The sequence below is a fragment of the Condylostylus longicornis genome, unplaced genomic scaffold (assembly GCF_029603195.1).
Source record: "Condylostylus longicornis isolate FDR11 unplaced genomic scaffold, ASM2960319v2 ptg000044l, whole genome shotgun sequence".
Lineage (NCBI taxonomy): Eukaryota > Metazoa > Arthropoda > Insecta > Diptera > Dolichopodidae > Condylostylus > Condylostylus longicornis.
Window position 1 is genome coordinate 6,027,680 of NW_026578013.1, and position 20,627 is coordinate 6,048,306.

General features: G+C 22.9%; 1 protein-coding gene across 2 annotated transcripts in view; it reads right to left on the reverse strand.

Moving 5' to 3' along the window:
* The window catches only part of LOC129610442 (MOB kinase activator-like 2), a 62,905-nt gene that overhangs the window by 24,519 nt on the left and 17,759 nt on the right, over nucleotides 1-20,627 (reverse strand). The window contains exon 1 of one of the 2 annotated variants that reach the window (XM_055523033.1): nucleotides 4,141-4,400. The exons of the other annotated variant lie outside the window; for it this stretch is intronic. Coding sequence (XP_055379008.1) covers nucleotides 4,141-4,325 — 185 coding nt within the window. The 5' untranslated portion in view covers nucleotides 4,326-4,400. Of the gene's footprint in view, nucleotides 1-4,140; nucleotides 4,401-20,627 lie in introns of those variants that run through there. 2 annotated transcript variants of the gene reach the window in all.

Sequence of the window (20,627 nt, forward strand, 5' to 3'; positions counted from 1 at the left end):
CGAAATTTCAGAATTGACTTATTAACTAGAAATAAGTAAGTAATTATGATTATTCTTAACTCTATATAGCTATCATTATTTAAAAGAGTATTAGAAATTTAATAGGAATATATACAAAACGTTTGTGAATTCTTATAATTTTTATAACAGTTAACATTTTATAAAAAATATAGTACCTATTTATATAAATTTTTTATATGAAATTTTCTAAATAACCTTTATACCTTAAAACCATCATTAAAATTATTATCTTTTATTAGAATTCCGAAAATTCAAATTGTTATACATATAAATGCATTAATATTGTTTATTAAAAGAACATACAATAAAAATATAAAATTTGATAAATTAGAATAATTTATAAGATTCCAAAATAAATACGTATGCATGTGCTTATTATGTGTATGCACACATTTATGTACATGCAAACATATTATACTTATGTACGTCAGTATATGTATAAGTTGAAAAAATTTAAAGAATGAATTAAAAATAAAATATAAATAGAACAGTTGACAACAGTTTCTGAGGTAGGCGAATATTTTATATTAAAATAAATTGAATTCTCATACAATACACCATTATAAATAATTAATTAGTTAAATAATATGTATGGGAATATTAAACGTTTTATGGTTTTTTATCTCTTCTTCTTTTTTTACTCTAGTTGCCAAATTAATATCTAATATCGTTTGACAAATTTCAATTTCTTCAGTATATAAATATTAATTACATAAACATATATGTGTAACCACTTTGTACATATACATACATACATATCTAGACTACTGCGGTTTATTTCATATTATAGTACGATCATAATTTTATTGTAGTATACTACAAAAATTTACACACATAAATATAAAGTGAATATAAATTTATATAGCAACAGATATTTAATACATACCTAATAAGAAATATACATTATGTATAAGTACATATGAATGTTCAAAAATTTATTGTATTTGATTAAAATAATAAGGATTGAATGATCTTAAATTTAAATAATTAATTTGTATCCGGTTTTTTTCGTTATATACATATCTAATACATACACACAATGTAAATATACATATCCATACATATATATGGTATATGTATATCGATATATTGTATAGAAATTTTATAAAACTTTACATGTACCTTTCTATATTTTAGATGTCAATAGCATAAGATTTGTCAACTCAAATTTTACACCGTATAGGAATAAAACAAAAGAACAAGATAAATAAGGATGGTCAGCAAGAAAACAAGTGAAATGTTGAACGAGGAAGTAAAATTAAATAAAGTTGGGTCAAACCAAGGGTTTGTAAAGTAGCACTTTTTCCTTCAACAAGCAAAATACTGCTTTTAAAAACGATGTACTACATTATTAAAACTACGTTCATTTATTTTACCAAATTATTTTAAAAATTGCATACATTTGGGATGAGGCAAAAGAAAAACATTGAAAGAGGCGTTAACTAATGTTCGAATTTAAGGGTTTATTGCGTGATTTATGAAAAATAATTATATTTTTTCAAGACTTGGTAAGTGCCATTTTTTTTTTATTAAAGAAAGTTTTTTGCAATTTATAGAAATTTGAAAAAACCTACAGTTTTCGTACGGACTACGGAAATATAAGTGGCCGAATATTCGAATTTTACAAATTTCGAGCGGCGATAAGATAAAAGCGGATGCGATAGAAAAAAATTTTCACTAATTTTTTGGACGGACAGAGTGAAACTAATAAGCGTTTTTTTTCAAAATTGCTAAAAAGAAGGAAACACACAACAAAAAACCAACATTTTATGAGAATTGAATTAATTTTGTCATTTTTTTTTTCGTTTTGTTATGTATATACACACTAAAGTATGTACATAACCTACTGATTTTTTCAAATTATGTATATTTGTGACAGTTAATTATAAATTACATATATATAAATGCGCATTTGCGAATTTTTAATTAAATAAAACAACATGTATCTACATACATATATGTATGTAAAGGCTGAGGTGAAATTCTGTTAAAGAAATTTCGCTACCTTATTTAATATTTCATGAGGGTTTTTTTTAATATTATAGTAAAAATACGATACATGCATACATACATACAAAAAAAGAGAACACAACAGGTGATAATGAACTTTTTTCTCATATTTATATTATGTTGTATATGTATTTGTGTGTATGTAAACTTTTGTGCCAGTAACATTTTCTTTATTTTAAAAATGTTTGTTTTTAGCACTTTTCGAAAAAATTTTTTGAAAAAAGTGCTTATTAGTTTCACTCTGTCCGTCCGTCCGTCCGTCCGTCCGTCCGTCCGTGGACACTTTTTTTGTTTACAAAACTTCTACACCCTTGAAGATAGAAAGCTGAAATTTCATACGTACATAGATCTTCACTAGAAACTTATTTCCGTAGAACAAAATTTTTACCTATCTCCCCCCCTCTAGAAGTTATACCCCTCCAAAACCCTAAAAATGGCCTTTTTTAAATATTTGTTGCAATGAAACCATAAGCATTTTTGAAATTTTTCAAACGCAGAAAGGCAGCGACTTGCTTCCCCTAGCGCGGTATACTATAGTTAAACTTTAGAAAAACAAAATGGCCGTTCAAATTTACTGTTATCTAAAGTTCTTTTTTTCCAAATTTTTGATCTCGTTTTTCTTCTAGACCCCATAATGTAGAGCTTTGAAATTTTAGGGGCTTTTAGACATTAACAAATAGTTCATTTCGTTAGAAGAAAATTTTTTTCCATCTAAACCCCCTCTCTAGTTATCGCCTCTTGAAATTTGTAAAATTTGAATTTTTGACACCTTATATTTCCGAAACCGCAAGTTTTTTCAAATTTTTATAAACGCAAAAAGCTAACGGTAAATTCCATGAAACTAAAAAATATAATTATTTTTCTTAACTCACACAATTAACCCTTAAAATCGAGCATTATGTTAACCCCTTTTTATATTAATTTTTGCTTTATTTCAAAGACTGCATATATGCGTCATCCTAAATATAGGCAATCCTAGAAATAGTTTTATAAATGAATGAAAATAGTTTTAATAGTGTGATGGGTATGCATAGACTGTATTTAAAAGCAGAATTTTCACTTGTTGAAGGGAAAAGTGCTACAATACAAACCATTGGTTTGACCCAACTTTATTTATTATGTTTATTTTCTTCTTGCATAATTATATGAAATCGGTTTGTAATAATCGTTTACTAAACTGCTGTTGCTTTATACTTTTATATTATATGTACATATGTATCTACATATGTATGCTATATTATATTTACATATTGAATCGCATGTGGCCATATCAATTCTTATTGGAAAAATATATAAAGGCATATTGAAATTTTTATGTATTTACTAATATTACTAATGGCTCTGCATGTTATGTACATACATAAATATGTGTGCATATACTTAATGATGTAATTTCTATCCATCAATATGAAATAAATATTACCCAAAAAGAATGTTTTCATGGGATCACTACATATATGTATATTTGTCAGCACAAACATGTATACATAATATGTAGGTACATACAATACATTGGATTTTTAAATATTGATGTTTTTTTTTAGTTTAATTTAAGTTTAATTTAGTTTTTAAATATCACAAAATTCGGTTTACTTTTTTAAGACCGCATACCTTTGCATGTGCAAACATATTCATATTTTATTAATCATTACAATATTCATATCTGTATATATATGCATAGTATGTACTTTTGCTTTTATTTTCAGCGAAATGAAATTGAAAATTACATAAGAATCAAAGAGGTAATCAAACAACAAAATCCCTACATATGCATTTGATATGTATTGTATATATACTATGTACATACGTATAAACCAGAATTATATCGTAAATAATATATGTATATATGCATGCATATGCGTATGCCTATATCCATTCTAGACAACGAACCAAGTTGTTCCAAAATTCTATTATTCTATATTCTATATGTTAAATAATTGAAGCTTTAATTTTAGATATTTTAATGAGATACTCGATTTAAATATAATAACTAAGTATATAGAATGGAATATTTAAGCCAATTACAATACTTAATTAGAATTGAATTACTTAATTCTATGAAAAAAATTAATTTTAATATAGTTATTAAATAATATTAATTAAACTCACCCTGGTGGACATAAAAATATATTAACTGAATCTTGTGCATATTTTACTATAGCACCTAATGATGCTGCAACTACTTTTCCTGGTATTGTACCAATATGCCATATTCTTTCTTCTAAAGACATTAAAAAACAATTTTCTGATTTAGTAGAATTTGTTGAAATATTACGTCGTCGTCGATGAATCATTTGCAATTTTTATTTCCATTTATAGATTTTTATTTTATAAAATATTTATTTTTTTTTTATTAATTTTCTCTTGGCCTAAAACTTTCTCTGATTTAGAGATTAACACTATATTGCATATAATATTTTATATCTATGCCTAAATATGTTTTTATTTATAAAAATTTTGGTAATTTATGTTTTTGTCAAACAAAAAAATAAAAAAATTGGCACTTTTCACTTTCTTTATATTGAATTAATTTAAAAATTTCAATTTAGTTCAAATCTTAATATATTAATTCTAATATAACTAAAAAATCTAAAAATAAAAGAATTTTTTAATTAAATAATGAAAAATAATTGTAATTACTAATTCTAATGTAATATTTTTCTTAAATACGGCAGCACATGTTTTAATTTTACAAATAAATAATCTAGTTCCTTTATTACTTCTATTAAGTAATATTTTTACTTTCTTAACTAAAATTTTCTAAAAATTCTAATTTATGAAACTTGAAAAATTAATTCAAGACCCATTATAAAATTAGCGGCACATATTTCTAGATACACAAACATATTTTATATAAATACATATGCACTCGCAAAATTAATTCACAAACTGAAATTCAATAATTAAAATTTCACTTTATTGAATTAATAAGATTGGTAAACCTATTAAATTATGAATCATACAAAGCAGGGTGGTATAACAAACATAAAAATCAATTAAAATACGATAAGAAAATTGGATTTATCTGTGTATGTATGAAACTGAACTGATTTTAATTCGCGCAATAATAAAAACTACTAATGTTCTAATTAATTCTTTTTTTAAATATTTTTAATTATTAAATTTTAATTAATAAAATTTATCTCTACAAATATTCATTTTTAAATTGTTGCATCACTTTTATAATTCCAGATGTAATTCACTAAATAATTAGAGCCGGTTTGTTTAATTAAATTAAAATTTGAAATTTTTTAACATTAAACGCTTTTTATTTTATAATTAAAAAAACAAATAATATTAAATTATTTCAAAATTTCAAACAAATTTTATTCAAGGAAAAATTAATTAATTTTATTAGAATCATTTGTTTTATTGCAACTTATTAATAGCAAGACAATATAATAATTAATATTATTAGCATAATAAAACAATTTAAGTATTAACATTTTTATTATTTATAATTTTATTCCCTGTAATTTCAATTTAATATTGAATTGAACAAAATTTTTTCTATTATATGTAAGTACGTTATTATCCTCTGGTCGCAAAATTAATACTAAAAAAAAATATAACAACACTTTAATTGTAATCAAATTGTATTTCACAGTAAATTTACTATTTTCCTTCATATTTTAAATTTTTAATTTCTGAAAAATCATTCTTTCTTTATCAGTTGATTTTATTTTGTTAAAAATCAAACTAGATATTCACTTATTTGGAAAAAAAAAAAATAAAAATTTTAAAATTTATTTAAAAAAAATCATAAAGAAAATCGTTATTCTTGAGACCTTTACAACTTACTTTGTTATACTTTGAAATATGTATGCATGTGTTTTCGCCAATAGAAGTCCAAAAAAAAAGCAGAAAGTATAAAAATAATAAAAAAAAACATAAAAACAATTTTTATCAAGTTTTAAAATCGTGTACTATAAGTTACTCGTGTACAAAATTCAGTAGACACAAACACAATACAGGAAAAAAAAAATATGAATAAAGTTCAACTTATCTTGACCATAAAAATCATAATTATAACAAAAAAAACAATGGAAAAATTAAAAAGTAAACAATTTTTTGATATCTATACCACCCTGTAGATTTTAAAGACACTATCAAATAAGCTACTATACGGTGTCATGAAATTATTTCGATTAAAATTGCTGCTCCTTTCAATTGCTTTTAAGTTAGCATATGTTGAGTAGTTATGTGTCTATGTGTGTTTATCCAATAATTCTAAATCATTTTTGTATATATATGTATACTTATTTATACACAATATTCATGTGGAATAATTTCACGACACCAGAACATACAAAATTATTTAAAAAAAAAAGCACTAAAAAGCTTTTTCAAATTAAATATTATTAAATTTCAATAAAAAATCAAAATTAAAAAAGAGAAATTAATAAAGAATGTTAGTGCCTTTACTATTTATAAATTTCCCATCGTATTTTTTACATTATGTACATGCATACATATTTATTTATACTTGTACGTAAACTGTTACGCATATTGCGTGTAAGCTCATTAAGAAAAAATTAAAAATTTAAATTAATCTAAAACAGTGATATTTTCTTGATTTAATTTTAATATTTTATTAAGAAATTCAATTTATATACATATTTACACATATCCATACGTATGTATGTACATTATGCTAAGCACTAAATTATATACATACATATGTACATATGTAAGTATTATCACTTTTGATTTTGCACTATTTATTTTAAGTACGAGTATGAATTATTAGCTAGTACACAGTAGATATAACAAACATGTAGTTATGTTGATTAAATTTATAAATAAAAATATTTCACAAAAATACTAATTTATAATTATAAAAATGGCCTTATGTACTTATGTATGTATACATATGTGCAATGTACATACATACGTACAAGCATATAAAGTATAACAGATTTTTCTTTCTCTTAAAACTAGTACATAATCAAAATTTTATTAATAGTATTTAAACGATTTATAAATGAATTTTATTTTTTATTTCACAAAAACTCTGCATGATCGAAATAATAAAGAAAATAATTCATTTCGCATTACACAAAAGGTAAAAATAAAAAGAACTGAACGCGACCTTTTAATTTAATTTTTTTTTTTTTTTTTTTGCAATTTTTTATGAAACGATCATATTTGGCTGACGCGACTTATTGCGGTGACAATATACGCACACTTTTTAACATATTTATGTATGTATTAGTTTGTTCACATTTATATACATTTACTTATGTATAGTTGTTAAAATTTAATAAAGAAAAAAAAAGTTATTTACTTGAAATTCGTGTTATATACTTATTTATGTATGCATACGCAAAATAATAGCGAAATGACAAGCGACAAAAGCGGAAAAAAGTAATATGACGGTGGCTTGCGGTGGTCTCGTATTTGTTAACAAAAAAAAAAAATAAAGGAAACCGATAAAAACAAATTAACAAAAAAAAATTGTTTTATTTTTTCGTCTTCTGTAAAATAAGTTTTTTTTTTCGGTCTGTCTATTTGATCAGGTGAAATAATACTAAACACTTAAATAAACTTTTATTTCTCAGATTACTCATATCTTTTTTTTATATATATTATTATAATAATATTCTCATCATCCATATGTTCTCATTTAATTTAAGGTGGGCATGGACAATCAGACTACTAACATAAAAAGAGAATATTGAGTACAATACAATAATATTAAGCGCATATATTTATTTTTCTGTTGATCGACAAAACAAAAATAAATTTAATAAAATTAAAATAAAATTAGTGTTATTTTTTGTTGTAGGTTTTGATTTTATTTTTTTTTTTGTTTTTTATTTTGCTTTAATTTTTGTTGACAAACTACTCTAAGAACGTCAAATTATTATTAGCTTTTCGTTTTAGTAGCTATTGACTATAAATAGACAATACAATATATGTATATAGTATAGATAGATAGATACATACATACACATTATGTACATAGTTATGTGAATATGACATAAATAATTAATTATAATGAGTTGAAAAAAAAAAAAACAAAACATTGAAAATAACTCTAGTCTAAATCGCTTCGCTAGGCTATTCAAATCACTAATGAGTATCAACAACATAATAAACGAGTAGGTAAATTAATTTTTGGGAGAGTTTGCATATGCTCATTTTATTGAGTGAATAACAGAATAATATTAATATAACTGAATGTGTTTTGTGTATGTGTTGTTATTTGAAATTCGAAAAATAAGAATATTTAATTTATTTTAGTTAAAAGCTACATACACATTAACATATTATTGAAATTTACAGAAAAATTGTTAATTGATTAAGGAAGAGAAAGGAAAAAAGCTCCAATTTTTTCTCTTTTTATAATAAAATAAATAATTCTTTTTTATATAAATACATATGTATATATATATACATATATGTATATATATAAATACATGTTGCTGTTAATGTGAACTTTCGTAATAACACAATCTGACCCTGTAATGATTTTTCACCGATTTGAAATATAAAGTGAAAATTAAAAGTAACATGTACCATATATTTATTATTTTGTTTGATCAGTCGAATCATTCTAATTTCAATAAGAGAATATGATGTTATGTTAACAAATTATCGTTAATTATATATTCAACAACATACACATGAATATATGTCTGTATATATGTATGTTGTATATGCAGATTTATAGAAATGATATGTATTCGTGTGTTTGTAGGTATGTGCTTAACATGATGTTTTAAATCGCCGCTATAATTTTGTTAAATATCAATGTACATACATATGTACTTATTTATGTACATATGTATTTGGCTTATTCATCAATTGACTCTATGAATGAAATTTGAAAAGTTGAGATCACTTTTAAGGTAAACCGTTTTTAATACCTATTATTATTTGTTGTTGATTGAATATTTTCAAATAAACAATAATAAGCTCTGTGTTAATATTGATAATTGGATATAGATACATACGTATGTATGTAAGAATAAAACCATTAACATATTAAATATGTACTTTATTAAGTACGTAGATACTTAAATTATACATATTTATAATATTTATTCTAATTTAATTATACAGGTTAATGAAATTAAGATTATAGAGAATAACGCTTATATGAAACGGCTTCATAATATAATTTAATAAATTGTATTGAAAATGGCGAGAAAATTCTCAAACTACCGCAATTTTTATTTTAACACTTAAATAGGATGTACATAATATATGTATATAAGGTCATATTTATGTATATGAATGTGTGTATGTACATACATTTATTTTGAAAAATGATACATCAATAGCATATTAAGTCATAATTAGACATATTTATTTAGTTTTATTTATTTACAATACTATTACTATATTTTGGTACATTTGTCATTTGTGCGGCAAACAGGTATGTATATCTTACACTCTCTTGTCTGTCAATGATATTTGGAGTATTTCTGACATAGATGTGTTAGAATTGCTTAATTTAAGTTCAAAATCTAATTGAAATTTCATTCAATCTGTATTTAGTACGAGTATACACTCTTTTGTCCCATAATCGTAATGAAAATTAAGTTAGTTGGTAGTGTGCAGTTGAAAATGTATTTAATGAAAAATTAAATTAAAAACAAATTAATATTTATATTGATATTTAACTTTGATTAATAAATAAATTATTTCAAAACTTGTACCTATTGGCCACAAAAAATTTTATCGTTAAAAATTTGTATAAAAAATTCCAAAAATTTATTGTTTTAATCTGAATGAAAATTTTAATATGCGACTGCAAATAGAATAATTAATGCTACTTGTCATTATAAATCAACAAATAATTGTACAGTATTGCCAAGTTTTTCATATTTTTCCTCTTTCAAATAATTAATATTAAATATGAAACACATTTACATAATGTTAAGTATGAACATTTTTGTAGTTAAGTTTTCTATGCGATTTATTATGGTCAATAAGCAATAAAGAAAAATTAAAACTAATTTATTATTTAAAAATATTTTTAGACCAATTTCAAATAGAAAATAAATTTTATAGAAAAACAACATTTAAAATACATAACAAATTTGAAATTTGTGCGTAATTCACTCATTTCAAAAAAATATTATAACATTAACTTTTATTTTAGAGAAAAGTTTATTGCTAATGAAAACTATTGGATCATTTTTCAATTTCATTCCCAATTTTATGTTTCTTATTCAAATCGCACAAAATATACTGAATACCTATATAAAACGGATAAAACGGAGTTAATAGAACAACATGAAGTTATTTCATTACAATAAATTCCATTTATTTACTATTATTTATCTTTAATAAAAAATTATGTTTTTTTTTTAATAAACTTTATAGTTAAACCTTTTTTTGCGAACCAATATATTCAAAATACGAGCACTATAGACATATTAATTCTGTTGCAACTTTCGATCAAACTGAGTATTGAATAGAAATATAAACATAGTTAAGTCTGTACACAAAATGCTTCTAACATTTCATATTTTTGTAGTTTTAAGCACGTTATCTGTGCCGACATACTTACTAGTATTAAAACTAAATATTTGCAGATTGTTATCAAATAAATTTTATGATTGCGATATTTTATCCATAATAATATGAAAATTTTTTTGAGATTAAAATGTATGTAGGTACAACTTAACTGAGAAATGCCATGATAATTTTCTGATATCGATAATCAATATGGTAGTTCAAATCGATAATTAATTTGAATTTTTTTTAATAAGTATATCAATTAGTTCGAATATCGTAGCTTTATAAGGAAACACTTATAAAATAAAAAAAAAAAAATTTTAGATAATTGCAATTAGTAGAAAAAATCGGCATTAGGAATATATTTAAATCTTCGTAAATTTGTTTTATTAAATTGCATAATAGAGCATTTTTCTTTTAATTTTGTGGTCTAGTGTTTTTTTAATTTGTAATAGATGTTAAGTAGTCTGGCAATTTTGAACTTTTTCCAGATTATTTTTAAATTTTTAAAATATAACATAATAGGGGAGTTTCCGAATAGTCCTCGATATGATTTAGCCGATTTTATGTACATATGAAGAATTAATCAATAGGTGACCACATTGCAAACATAATATTTTCGTAAACAAACTTGTGCACTTATCTTTAATTAACATTTGGTAAATTTTTTCAGGATTTCACTGTAAATTATTAATGCCCCGTTATTTATTTACTTTTGATAATATTCATAATATTTTCCTTCATTTACCCAATATAAAAACATTTTTGTTTTATAAATATTTTGGTTTTTTTTATTTATTTGACTTTCATTATAAAATATTATTAAAAACCATTGTAATAATTGTGATGAAAGTTATCGCTTTTATTACTTAATAATTCGCTAAAAAAATTCTGATAATTCATTTTTTTTGCTGTTTTATTATTTTTCTTGTTTTTTTTTTGCTTTTCAACGCTATCTTTTAATAAAATATTCTAAATTAAAAAAAGAAAATGTTCACTAAAAATAATTATCAGGCATTCATAATTATTATTTCGCTCACAATTATACGTACATACGTTCGTTTGACTATACGTTCGTTTGAGAATATGTACTAGAATTTAATGGATAGGGTATGTGCAAACAAGATCATGTCAAAAATAGAAAACATATATGTATGTATGTACCTATTTATGTACATGAAAATACAATAATAATGTTATGTCTTAAGATTTTTTTTTTAATGAAGGTAACAGTCAAGTTCATTGTTTCTTTAATATTGACTTTGACATTAAGTATATGAATTTCATTCATTCGAGACAAAATACAGAAAACATAAAAGAATTTTAGTTTTTTTATTTGTTTTTGTTTTTTTTTATTGGAATATTGGCGATAGTATTGAAAATTAAAATTTAGAAAAGAAAACAGATAACAAATATGATAATTAACATATTTACATACATCCATATATTTACATGAACATATGCGTATATCTAAAAATAAAGATGTGCTTTTTGAGAGCAGCTTCATTAAGGCAAAAATCAAAATATTGTAAAACAAAAATATACACATAATATACGTAGCGATCATCTTTTTTTATAACAATTATTATTACTATTGTTATTATTATACGTTATAATAATTATCTAATTAAATTCTATAATGATGACTTCCTGAACTTTTATGTTATGACCATTTGCAAATCTTATATTACGATTTTAAAGTAAAAACAAGTTATTTGGAGATAAGAATATTATTGTTGAGAGTTGTTTTATAATTCACTTTATTTAGATTAAATTTTTGTAAAAATTTCCTATGTAATACTATTATTTACAATTGATAAGCTCGAATTATTTAAACCAATCAGGTTTAAATAGATTAAATCGATTAGTAAATAATATTATTAATTGTATAATAATTGTAAATTGCACATAATAAATTATTACAAAATAATGATTAAAAAATATAAAATTATGTAACACTTTACACTATCAATATTTTATTTCTGTCAAATCTCGTAATTAAGATTATAAATAACATTTTGATAGTGATATTTATAGTGTAATCAAAATAAATTTAATTAACTCATAGCTTCTGATATGATTTTGTTTTTCAAAATTAAATGGAAGTGATTTGAAATAAGTGTTTCAATTTTCGCCCTTGAACGGTCTTTTTTACTAAATATAATAAAATTTCAAATATGTAATAATAGTGAAATGTGCTACTTATGTTTACTTATTAATTTTCTCCTGAAGTATAAAATTTACTTCAGTCAATATGAATTTTACTTCAGTCAATATAATATGACTTTCAATATCGTAAACTAATTCACTTAAGGGGTATTTTTTTGTAAAATTTATCATTATTTTTTTAAAGGAATCTAAATTTTAAAGTTATATTGCAATTGGTGATAAAACACTTAAATTTGTGTAAATTGAAAAAACTGAAAAATAAAGAGGATGAAAAATTTGTATGAAAAATGTTTTTTTTTTTGATTTATTGCTTATGGGTATGAAAAAATAGTAATTTTTATTACTCTTCTAAATTTGCAGGTAACTAACACCTGTACTTTTTTTATTACGGTTTTCCTAAATTCATTGAAAAATCAGTTTAAATTTTTTTGTGTTGTTTTTTCTTTGTTATCTGACACAGTGAATTTTTAATAACAGTAATAAAATTCTTTTTATTGGGTTTATTATTTGAAGGTCGTGTAAAGTGATTTAGGTGTTAATGGGTCGAGATTTAAATGCAAGGTGACAATTTTTCACATACAAATTAAAGCATGTCCATACGTGTGGACATTATACATACATACTTGTACGTATATGTATATAAATAATATTTTTAGCAGAACAATGTTTTTTCTATTCTGATTTTTATTTTTGTTGTTTTTAAAAATTACATTTTACAAAATAAATGTTTAAAAAGGTTTACTTAATGGTCAATGAATAAATAAAAAAAAATTGATATTAAAATAATTAAATTTTATAAATTTCCACTGAAATTTTGTTAAATTTAGCAAGAACTCAGTATGTAACAAAAAAATATTAAAAAAAAAGGTTTGATAATTTTTGTAAATTTACAAAATCATTAAGGTCACATTTATACACAATTTTTTTATAGAATTAAGAAATGGGTGTTGCAAAATTATCACTATATGCTTCCGTACATATTTATATAGAAAAATAAATTTTCAATTCTGTTGGTAGTGTTCAATTATCACTACATTATATTCACACTATATTATCATTAAGGAAAATTATTTCTATTATTATAAAATTTTTCTGCGTCATTTTGTAAATAAACTCATCTCTACCTCATTTCTATACGAGGCAAATTATTAGAAAGTATTATACAGTATTTTAAAGTCAATTACGAAGCTTGCTCAAGAAAAATACGGTTGAAAAAAAATTAACTCTGATATAAAAGTTTTCGCAATTCTACATTTTCATTGATTAACAGAAAATTCAGCTGAAATTTTTGGATGACAAAAAAAAAATTATGTATGAAATGATGAAATAACTATTTTAACTATTTTATGATTAACTATTTTCGCATTTCACTTGATTCTTTAAGAACTTGTAGGGACGCCAAAATTACTTTGGATATTAAAATGTTTTTCAAATTCATTCCAAAATTGTAGGTTTTCAGTTTAATTTTATTGGAAGCCGTTTTACTGAGCATCAATATAAGAAAGACATGCTTTCGTCTGAGTCCCAGTTATATAATAAGTTTAATTTAATATTTTTATTTTAAAAATAGCTATGTATATCTGCATTACCTAATTGATTTTGCAAAAATGAGTTTTATATTCAAATTATTGAATAAGTTAATTGTACAGTGATTTGAAAAATCATTTGAGAATATTTTTAAAAAAATATGAATATGTTAATTTTCTATTTCATTATCTACGTACAAACATCATACGTCTAACAAGCATATATTAAGTAATAATGCTAAAATGTTGATTAGAAATTATAATTTTGTTTCTTTTATTTATAAAACAAAATTTTCATTGAAATTTTCAAATGCACACATGAACATATCCACATACAATAACTTGATTTGAAAGATTGAAAACATATTTATTATGTCAATAATTTGTACCCCACCTACATTCACTTAAAATAAACAAATTTAAATTTAGTATACTGAAATGTCTGACGTAAAGAACTACTCGTATATATAAAAAAAAACACGTAATTCTACTTATGAGATGCACACGGGAACTTTTTTTGTTTTTTTTTTTTGGCGGAAAGTTTTTTTCTAAAAATTATGTAGGTACATAATGTTATGTATAAGGGAAAGTATATACGAGTATAAGAAATTTAATAAATTTTATTTAGAATTTAAAATTAAATTATTATTTTCATTTTTTTTTGTAATTTTTGTATAGGCAGCTGGTATTTTTACAACACTACCAATTTATTCATTATGCAGAAAAAATTTTCACTGGGGTAAAAAAAATTTGAATGACGTGTGTTTAAAGATCGGTGCAAAATACAAAAAAGATCATTTCTTCTTTTTGACGTATGTCTGGATGTGTATTCGTTGTATAATAATGTATGTAGGTACTGTTATAAAATTTGTATATTGCAAAATTTTGATGTAAAATAAAAATGAATTAAATTTTAAATTAAATTACGATATACGTTATTCAAATTAATGTTAAAAATTTTTTAAATAAATTCATAAATTATCAATTCATAATTGTATTTAATAAATTTATTAAGACATACAAGATAAATATTGTTAATAATAAATTTTTGAATATTTCAAATACAAAATTCACTTAGAATATTCTAAAAATAAAAAAAAAATAATTATTTTTACCGTTCGTTATGAATTTAATTAAAAAAATAAAATAACAACACCTAATCAATTATTCTACCCACATTAAATTTTATTCAATCGATTCAAATGATTAGATTATGTTTAATTCTAAGTGTGCTCTTAAGATTAAACGGATTCTTTAATTTTTGATTAATTAACTAAATTAATATTTAAGTAAACACATCACGAATGATTTTTGTTTTTTGTTTCTTTTTTTAAACTAGATTAAAAATGTTATTACAATTTTTTTTTTATATTATGCTTAATGAATGCTTAAGTTAAAGAAAAAGTTATTTTAAGTATAATTTTACAGTTATCTTTATAAGGAACTTAACATGTCGGTTTTAATTATTTTGTATTGATTAAGAAACCATACATACAAACATGTATGCATGTTCAGCTTTCAAAGCTTTTTCATATTTAAACTAAAAATATAATTGATTTTGTACTTAAAATTTTTTTTCAGTGTATAATGATAGTTCAAGTGCAAAGCTTTTTTATAATGAAGGTCGATTTAATTGAAATGCATTTTAGCTATTAAATAATTTCAAATGATGTAAATATTTTTAACAAAAAAAAAAATATCGGAATTTTTTTTGTTCTAATTTAAACTAGAAAATGTTCTGGTTTTTGGCATATAAGATCAAATGTATAGTTTACAAGAAAATGTAAAATATGTTGAAAAAGTGCAATTATTAATTTATTGAAGTTTTATAAATTGGGGAATAATACAATTAATATAATTGTGAGTATTGTTGTATCAGGCTTATGTAATCTAATAGGTAAAGTACATTCTATTTATGAGGTTGACAGCTTATACAAATCACTTATAAAAACTGAGACAATTTATAATTTATTCTCAGTTTTTCGTGCACTGGTGAGAGTTTACTGATTGAGAGTGATTTGTAAAGAAATATTCAATACACAACACTTTGTTCGAATTATTATACTGAAAAAATAAAGTAAAAGCGATCTTTAATGCCAATTCTATTAATTCATTATCACATAACTAGTATCGTTTGCCAAAATGATGGTTTATTATTCATACTTTGAATAACTATTAAAGAAATTACTTAATTTATTTCTAATACTATGCTAGGAACGGAAATTCCTATATATATAACAACATACATACTTAATTTTTTGAAGTACATAATTTCATTTTTTAGTATTGCATAATTATTTATTTAAAATTATTTTAATATTTAATACAATAATATTTGTTTTTTATCAATATTGTCAAATATTTAAGCCAAATTTATTTACAAACTTAAAAATTTTTAAATAATCAATATAAATAAATTTTTTAATTAATCAAAAACAGATTTGTTTATTTATAAATAATTTTTGATATCAGTTTCAATTGGAAAACTTTCTCAGAAATTTTAGAATAATTTACGTCACAAGAAACTAAGAAATTATTCAATTTTTTGATTTTATTTACATATGTATGTAAGAATATTTGCGATATAAAAAGAAATGATAAGAAATTTTTCTTAAATTGTTAGTCGGAACTTTAAATATGATTTAATCAAAAATTGTTTTATTTGAAAACATTTGAAGTTGCTGAGATTATTGTGTATTTTGCGAAAAATATAAATAAAATTTTTTTCTTCTTACTAAAAAAGAAAAAAAATTTTTCCAATCTATAGGAAAAAAAAAATTTTAAAATAATTTAGGTAAAATTTTCTAATCTTAAAAATATTATTGTTACCCTGTAACCAAAGCAAGTAATAAAATTAAATTTTGGCTAAAATTCCAAAATTACTATTTTGTTTAATGTGAAAAGGAAACCTACATCAAAGTAGGTTATATAAATACAAGACAAACAATGAGAGGATAAACTTCTGATGTTGCATCTAATAAAATATTAAAGCCTCCACTAAGTAGTCTAAAACTTTAATTCTACATTAATATAAAATATTGTTTTTTTTCTACATTCATATTACATACTTTATTTATTAAACGTAGAACACTTTGTAGAATACATTGTATATGTATAAAAATTAATTTAACTCTTTTACAGTAAAATATATGTATGTACTTTATACAATGTACGAGTACATATGTTTTTATTATTGATCTGGCTAGAGACATTGAAAATCTGCGAAAGAATTTTTTATATTTAGTTGCATGTAATTAAAAGTGAAATTTATTGTCAAAGAAAAATTACACTATTGCAGTACAATTTATCATTGTGATGAAACATTCATTTCATTAAATTTAACTATTAAGGTACAATGAATGTTGAAAGTAAATGCACAAATATGTATATGTATAAATAAACATGCTATACATGAACTTATTTAGAGTATTTTAAATTTTTTTCACAATAAATTGGTTTTTCATATATAAATTAAATAAGGATTTTTACTTTATTTATCAAAAATTAATTAAAAAATACAAAAATTTTTTCTAATTTCGCATTTTTTAATTATATTAATTGCCATAATAACACATGTAAAGATGAAATCAAATTATGCATCTTATATTTTTATAATTTTGAAAAGAAATTCAGAAATTCTTAAAACTTTCTGTTTATAAAAATTCACAATATTGCAATTTTTACTTTATGTTTTATTAATCAATGATTTTGTAAACATTAAAAAATTTTTGAATGTTTATTTATAATTTTTTTTTTTCGAAATTCATGAAATTTTAAAATTTTATAAATTCTTCATTTATGTGTTTCAATTCTTAGGAGCTTTTATAATTACATTCAATTTGATATATAAATTTCCAAGTAGAATAAACACAAATGAGTCATTCGACATTATACTCTTGTAGATTTTGCAATAAAATTCATTCTAATATAAAATGTTTTCATTATACGAATTTGAAATGACTCCTGCCTATAGTCACGTAAATAAAGTACTGGAATAAATTTTATTATTACATAATTTTAAAATTACAAAAAGTTTGTATGTTCAAGTTAAGTTCAGCATATTTTTATGTTAAAATTTAAATTATTATTCATTTCTTTATTGAGATTTTAATCAAGTTGAAATCTAAATACATAAAAACATTTAATCACCATAAAGTCTATATATAAATCCAAAAACGAGCAACATAATATCAATTCTGTTTAATATCACAACTCGCTTAAATTCACAAAATTTTTGACTAGAAAAATCTCCATATACTTTTGCACATACTCGAACACCCTCAATAGCAAACTCGCTTACTATAGAAACTCTCTTAAAATCAAGTAATACTCAGCATTTTTAAATAAAAAGTAAATCTTTTTTGTTTACAACCTTTGCTTGCAAACTTTCTTTTAACAAAGGTATTGAATGTGAACGCATTTCATTTAAGATGTACCAGTTGAAGTTTCCGCTGTTTTCAAAGTAAGTTCTTACATAAACTAATTTTGTAAGGTCGCTTGATTTCACATAGTGTGAATTTACCCGAGTACCGTTCAATTTCAAAGCGTAAAAACACGTAAAACAACTCGCGTAAAATCACAAATTCTTGGACATTTTTCTATGTGATATTAATCGTGTTCGACTGTACTTTTATAAATATAAAGTAACTTTAATTTTTCACTCAGCCTATAAGTATGCAATTTTCCTAAAATATACTTTCTGAAAGTAGATAAAAGAATATCGAGTTGGATGTGATGGCTTTTGAAGCAATCGGATGTGCTTTATAGTGAATTGATAATTATAATCATTTCCACAAAATAATTTATATTTTACACAGAAACATTGAACCAAATTAGCTATATTAAATTTTAAAGTGCGAATATAAACTAATAATTAAAACAAAAAGAAAAAACAAAAAAAACCAAAAAAAAAAGAAAAAAAAAAGTGCAATAAAAAACAATCGACCGCATGGTCGGAGCGTCTATTAATGCTCTAAAACATGTGATTGATAAAAAAATCAAAACTAAAACTGATTTACATACTAAGATTACAACCATGTCTACGAAACTGGAAAATAGAACATCCAACACCAATTTACTGAAGAAGAATAGACAATTGAGGTTAGATAAAGCTGATCTAAAAAGAGAGTTGCAGCAAATGAAAAAAAAGTTGAATTCCTTATTAAAGCAAAATGTAGATGCATCTGACAACAGTTTTAACATCCTTAATATGGAAACCGACACTGTAAACAATCCTGTGAACGAAGCAGAACCAATTCCAGGTACAACTATCAACAACGATGACGACTGGATACAAGTCTTGCGCAAAAGAAATAAAAATAGAAAAAATCTCCCTTTGGACGAAAATGTTGAAGCAACCACTACATCTGATAGTAATACAGCATTCAGTAACAACAATAAACAGAATTTCAAGTCACAAAAAAAGGTAAATAATTCACCGCAAATGAAAAAACAAAAAAATGCTCCACCAATTAAAATTAATGATAAAGACATAAATGCTATTAAAAAGTTATTAAAAGATCAACTAAAAATTGACAATTTTTTGATAAAATCTATAAGTAAATTTCGACATGTATTGTATTTACAAACCGATGTTCAACACAAAACCGTTTGCGATGCACTAAAGTCTGCAGAAGTAGAATGTTATACCTATACTCCAAAGCAAGAAAAACCAACTAATTATGTTTTAAAAGGTTTACATGGAGACTATGAGAGTGAAGAAATCTTTAACTTCCTAAGGAATCTTAATGTAGAAAATGTGTTCATAAATAAAGTTATTCGACTTACAACAAAAAAATCAACTCTTGAAAATAAAAAGTTACCATTCTTTATAGTTCAAGTAGGACCGCAAAGTGAAATTAACAATCTCCTAAAACTAAAATCTATTGACAACCAGATCATTAAGTGGGAAAAATTAAAAAAATCTCCTATAATTCAGTGTACTCGCTGCCAGAGATTTAATCATTCTGCATTTAATTGTAATATGACACCACGTTGTGTAAAATGTGGGAAGGATCATACAGCAAGCAACTGCAACTTAATCAAAAATGGTCCAGCAGAAAATTTATTTTGCATTTTATGTAAATCAGCTGGTCACCCTGCATCATACAAGCAATGCCCTGTTTACAAGCAAAAATTCGAAATAATGACGTCAAATAAGCAAATGAGTAAGCAAAAACAACTAAATAAAATTAGTCAAGTCAGTAATTTTATAAATCCAAAAATATCATATTCCAGCGCCGTACTAGGTAATGCTACAAATAATTCTAACCCATTTAGCAATAATTATGATACTAACATTACTAACAATAACTATGTTAACACAGATCTTTCAGTAGATATGAATAATAATTTAGGTCGAATGATGAATTTACTGTCTGAACTCAATAAAAATGTAACATTGTTATGCCAGGGTCACAAAGAATTGGA